The sequence below is a fragment of the Gymnoscopelus microlampas genome (assembly GCF_963454915.1).
Source record: "Gymnoscopelus microlampas genome assembly, chromosome: 12".
NCBI classification, from domain to species: domain Eukaryota; kingdom Metazoa; phylum Chordata; class Actinopteri; order Myctophiformes; family Myctophidae; genus Gymnoscopelus; species Gymnoscopelus microlampas.
Genome location: NC_139949.1, coordinates 25,481,612 through 25,487,871, shown reverse-complemented (window position 1 = coordinate 25,487,871; position 6,260 = coordinate 25,481,612). Strand labels below are relative to the sequence as shown.

The 6,260-nt window shown below is 43.5% G+C and overlaps 1 protein-coding gene across 1 annotated transcript; it reads right to left on the bottom strand.

The window, feature by feature from the left end:
- Positions 1–226: 226 nt before the first annotated feature.
- Positions 227–5,620, bottom strand: dlb (deltaB; the record flags this gene model as incomplete). Its single annotated transcript, XM_084073606.1, has 7 exons — positions 227–960; positions 1,835–2,051; positions 2,927–3,288; positions 4,051–4,308; positions 4,419–4,476; positions 5,035–5,274; positions 5,570–5,620. The coding sequence occupies 7 exons, from the start codon at positions 5,618–5,620 to the stop codon at positions 227–229; spliced, it is 1,920 nt and encodes a 639-aa protein (XP_083929732.1).
- Positions 5,621–6,260: the final 640 nt, after the last annotated feature.

The window sequence follows — 6,260 nt, the reverse complement described above, 5'->3', positions numbered from 1 at the left end:
CAGTCTTTGTAAATAATCTTAATTAAAAAAAAAAAATGTTCCCCTCAACACTGTTTCTTTTGTTTAAATGTTTAACATAGAATTAGTGGAGTGGCACCAAGCCACTCATACAACCCCCCCACAAAACACCTCTTCACTATTCTTGAAGAGAGACAAACAGAAGTGCTAGTATTCCCACCCTCATTTCCCATCCCATGACTGTCCACAGTCAGTATTCAGACCTGTCTCATCTAAGACCCACCCCAGTGCCCAGGCCAGCCTCCTCCCTCCACAGATAGTCATGTCCAGGAGAGAGTGAGTGACGTTCCCCCCTGACAAGGGTGCTCTCCACAGGAGTATGCCTGTATCCAGACCTACTGTCTGGGTTGAGCGTGAGGCTGAGGCGAGCTGTGCTGTTGCTGATTTTGAACAGACCGTTGGGGCAGAGGAAGGCGTCTCTCTCGCTGCCTCCCAGATTGTTGACCGCCTCCAGGTCGTTATACACCGCTATGTCGCTCAGCTGCTTCCTGCCCCGCATGCGCCGCCGCCTCCTCAGCACCATGATGCCCGCCACCAGAATGAGCATCAGAACGGCCAGGACGCAGGAGGCGGTGACGGTGGCGGACGAGGGCTGCGAGGTTTGCAGCAAAGCGGGCTTGAAGCTGGGCTGTAGCGTGAACTCGCAACTGGGGCCCATGAAACCCTTAGGGCACTGACATACAGGCCCGCTGAAGTGAGTGAAACAAGTGCCCCCGTTCTGGCAGGGCCGGGCGCCGCAGGCATCCGAACGCACGCTGCAGTTCTTGCCAGTGTAGCCCAGGGTGCAGGAGCAGGTGTAGTCGTTCACGCCATCTTGGCAGGTGCCAGCGTTCTGGCAGGGACTTGAGGCACAGTCGTCAACGTTTACCTGGCAGTTGGCACCGGTGAAACCCACCTGACAGCGACACAACACACTCTGGCCGAGGTCCAGACACTCACCACCTGCAGGAGAGAGAAAGGACACCACTCTATTTAATAGCCTGTAGATCAGGGAGGACCATCCCGCAGGCTTCAAAAGGGAGTGTTAATAGGATTACATTTAACACTGTCTCAAGGTTGTCTGTGAGTGGAAAATCCTTTGCTCTACCGATGCTGTGGTACAGTGAACACAGTGTTTACAAGTCAAATCTCCCATTTCCTTGTTTCAACTCCTGTACCCTCCTCCTCAGTATCAGTACACCTTGAAGGTTGCACATGCAAATGCATGTCAGAGAAACAGACCGTAGTAATTGAGATACCAAATTAAACATTGTCATATTCCCATATAACAAATGACTGATCACGAAATCAATATATCAATAATTGTTATCATATGGTTCAGAATATTTTGATTTGTAAAATTGGATCTATTCTGTTATGATTACAGGTCCATACATCAGATAATATTATATGTTTTTACATGTTTTTTGTGCAGTATTTGGCTATGAGAAGATCACATAAGCATTGCAATCGGGATGAGTTATTGATTTTTGTCCCCTGCTGGGTGTTTTACTCCCTGATAACCAATAGAGGGAGCCAACAGACAGAAGAATATTCCACTTTTGCCAGCCCAAATCAGGATTCAGGAATCAGGATTTTTTTAATCAAAATATATAAAACATAAAATATGACAAAACTGATTTTCAATATCCTGGGGCAATTCATTCATACTAGATTAATACTGGAAACTTCAAAATATTTTGTGCCAAATACTTAATCAATAACAAATGTATTAACATTATTCAGACAGACTGCTGGTGTGAGTTTCAACCACTAGATGTCACCAACAGTACACCTGTCTTCCATTCCACTGCAGTGCAAGAAGCCACTGACTCACCATTTAAACATGGACTGTTACTGCATCGGTCCAGCTTTTTCTCACAGTTGGAGCCAGTGTAGTTGGGAGGGCAGCGACAGGTGTAGCCTCCCGCCAGTGCCTCCATACAGGTGCCGCCATTGAAGCAGGGCCCATCAGCACATGTCATGGCAAGGATCTCACAGTTCTTCCCATAGAAACCCTGTGGGCAGGTACAGGAATAGTCGTTCTCCAGGTCCTAGGGGAGACAAGAAGAATACTTTCCATTAACCTCTTATTTATTTTTTTTACACAAAAAGTGGGTAAATACATTTTATGCAAACTAAAATATGTTTTGTTGAGTTTCAGAGTAACAGATTTCCATCATTGTATGTCAGTCAGATCATGACAGCCAAATGATTTATGCTAACCAAACAGTAATACTTAACCAGTATGAAAAGACCTTTAAAATCCGTTGACTATTTCAGAAAATTACAGCCTAGACTTTGTAATGTTCCACCCCCCACCCCCCCCCCCCCCCCCCTCCTTTCTGTTTTTTTCCATTCTCCCCAACGGCAAGGGCATCTGCACAAAAGCTAAGGAAAGAATGGTTCACTTCAACACTATTGGATGCAATCTGTGCTGCCCTTCTGAGACTGAGGTGTTGCCATGGTTACAGCCAGGGTCTTATAAGTAAAGCTTTCATTTATACTTTGTCGCACAGCTGTTTCGACAAGTGTTGCCTGACAAAAAATGGCATTCTTCCAACTGTCGCTTAAATTCACCTTACCTCAGTCATTCACTGTTGTCTCTAAAATTATTCAAACATAATGTATTAAACACTCTTTTGATTTGTGTTCTTAGTTGCTCCTCTAGTTCTTTGACAGGCTCTTGGTGAACTCCTAAATATATATTGTAAATCAGTGGGGTCCAGGGACAATCGGGGTTCCTTGAGGGGGCTCTAAATGGACCCTTACAGGTCTGCAACTCTGAGAGTGTACAAATGTAACCAAATGGACCTGTAGGGGTCCATTTGGTTACACCTGATTTGTACACACTCAGAATTACGGGGGTCCTTGAAATTAGAAAAAGTTTGAGCCACTATTGTAAATTGTAGATATTCTGCATACTTACATTGCAGCTACCTCCATTCTTGCATGGGTTACTATCGCACTCGTTAGTCTCCAGCTCGCAGTTAGTGCCTCCGTATCCGGGCCGGCAGGTGCAGGTGTAGCTGCCCTGGCCGGTGTTTGTGCACGTGGCGCCGTTGGCACAGGGCCGGTGGTTGGTGCAGTAGTTGAGGTCCTGGTCACAGAAGAGGCCCCCCCACCCTTCCTGACAGTTGCACTGCCACGGCTGGCTGCACGTCCCGTGGAGGCAGCCCGGGTAACGCACACACTCGATGCAGGAGGGGCCGTCCCAGCCCATACGACACTTACAGCCCCCTGGGGCCTCGCAGTAGCCGTGCTTCTCGCTGCAGTCCGCTGAGCAGATGGCTAGAGTTGAGAGGGAGGGGAGGGTGTGTGATTACAATGGACACGCCCTCTCCAATACATTACACACTTGCATGTACACACACACGTCTCACACACACACACACACACACACACACACACACACACACACACACACACACACACACACACACACACACACACACACACACACACACACACACACACACACACAGAACCCTGTCTGACCCCAGCCATGTCTCAGACTCCACTATTGGTTAAGTATTAAGCCAAGCAGGTGGTAGGCAACACTACTGAAGACAAATGCTTTTTTGTCTCCTTGCTATTGTATCTCACACACACACGCGCATACATGCACGCACACACAGCATGCACACACAGCACACACACGCACACTTGAAAAATGTTTTTCTCCCATTGTAGCAGAAGACAAAGGCCAGATGGGAGACTGCAAGCCTTCTCACAACAGAGAAAAACATAATACTGTAAGATATCTTCTAGATAAAGAGCATCTGCATGAGGAACTACAGTTAGCTAAATCATAGTTGGGAGGATACAAATTCTTGCATACAAATGCAACTTCCAATAATGTTAATGTGTTTTAAAAATGCCATATATTGCTGTCTTTAAAACATTTGTTTGTGAGACAGCAGGGCTAATTATTAAGTCCTTAGTGTACAAATCCTCCTTGTTAATTTACCCATGTGTACACAAAAACACCCTTACAGATCGATTTGGTTTCATTTCTTCACGCAGAGTTTTTGGATTTGACTGAATACTTACGTTCAGAACAGTAGCTGCCCTTCCATCCCTCCAGGCAGATGCGGTTGCCCTCCTCATCACAGGTGTAGTGGCCCAGGGTGTCATCACGGGGTCTGCAGTAGTCGGCACAGCCATCACCAAAGTAGTACTCATCGCAGAACACATGGTAGGAGTAACGCAGCTCACTTTGCTCTCCAAAGTGGACGTCCTGAGACCAGTCTTCGCCGATTGAAAGTCTTCTTCTGGTTGCCAGGCGACTGACAAGATTGTTTTGGTTGTCTGCAGAGAAAGAAATAGTTAACATTTGTTTGTTTGTTTGTTTGTTTGTTTGTTTGTCATATTTGCATGATTAGTGAAATGCTTGTGCGAATGTTTTATACTTAGCCTACCTGTGTATTCTGTTGGAGATTCAGCATTCCAAGCCTCGATGATCAGTGAAAACGTTCCCTTAAAAATGAAATTATTCGTTTAATATTCAGAAAAGAAAGCCCCTGTCACCCCCACAAAGATTTCTCTCTATTTTGTGAAACGTCTCAGTACGGCACTATATAAACTCAATGCATTATTACCATTATTATTATTATTATTATTATTATTATTATTATTACACTAAGTAGTAGCAGTGGTGGAAAAAGTACTAAAATGTTTTACTTAAGTGAAAGTATCAATACTGCAATGTAGAAATACTCTGTTAAGTAAAAGTACGGAATGCCTGAAATGTATATAGGGTTGAAGTGGTTAATGTATGTTTACTTATGTTTAGTTAATGTAAGTAACTCAAGTTTTTAAATACTTGCAGTGGAGTAAAAGTACAATATTTTTCTCTGAGATGTAGTGGAGTGAAAGTTAAAGTAGGCCTACTGAAAACTGGAAATACTCCAGTAAAATAAAACAAATACCTCAAAATTGTACTTAAGTACAGTACTTGAGTAAATGTACTTGGTTACTTTTTTACACCACTGAGTAGTAGGTACTAGGCCTAGAAGTAGTAGTAGTAGTATTTACCGGCCACTTGAAATGGAAAGGCACCCTGATAGGAGCGCTGCTAGAGATGGAAGTGTGATCTGCCCGGATGACGTTGGTGTGACCCGTCCCAAAGGTGCAAGGTGGCTCTGCAGAGATCACATCCTCTGGGTGCTTCAGGCAGATCCTGAAGAACATGTGGCAGTCTCTGTGTCGCCTGCAGATGCGGTGTGCGGTGTGAAACGAGTGGATCTTCAACTCAAACACACCAGAAGACAAAACCTGTAAATGACAGCAAAAAAAATATAAAAGATTGATTTGCCAGTGCACGTGGTATACATGGGACAGGACACTTTGAGGAAAGGATGCACTGTAAAATGTTGAATGTTGAATTTTAAACAGTTGGGATATTTCAGTTTCAAATAAAATAAACATTAAAAAATAAATGAAAAAAGTGATGGAAAAATCACTACTTTTTTCATTAATGTTTCATTAATTATATATATACATATATAATATCCCCCTATAATATAAATATCCTTTTAATAGTTAAAATAATAACACTGACGGTACCTACCACTTGTACCAAGGCCAACGTGAAGAAGTATCTCAGATGTAGGGGGGCCATTTCTTCCCGGGGGTTGCGCGACTGACAGTTAAAAGTGGATGTACATATGTTCAATAATATGTACGCGTAATATTCCTCAAAAAGACGCGCAGACGCTAAAAGGAAACTGTCCAAATGTTAAAAGAAAACACAACAAAAAAACTTTTAAAGCCCAATGTTCATTGCCGAATGAAATTGTGCGTAGCCTACACTCATTACAAAGTCCCTATTTCGCGTATCCTAAATCCTCCTCGCCGCAGGTCAACTTTGTTTAGATTAATTCTGGTGTGTCATGAAAGTGAGTGGTTTTATACGTCTGGTTTGCCTCGCGTCACGCGAAGAGGAGGGGCCACAGGAGACCTCCAGGGACCTGCTCCTTTAGCTAGGGGACATGTGGGACCTGGCTATATGGAGATTTAGCTACTAGCTAGGGGCAGAGGTGGAAAAAGTACTCACATTTTTTACTTAAGTAAAAGTATCAATACTACAATATAAAATGAAGACTCCGGATTTTTTACTTGAGTAAAAGTACAAAGGTATTGGCATAAAAATGTACTTTAAGTACAAAAAGTAAAAGTATACTCATCATGCAGAATGTCCTATTTCACAAGTGTTCAAAATGTATACAAATCTTTTGAAAATAGCAGATCTACAAGCTCAC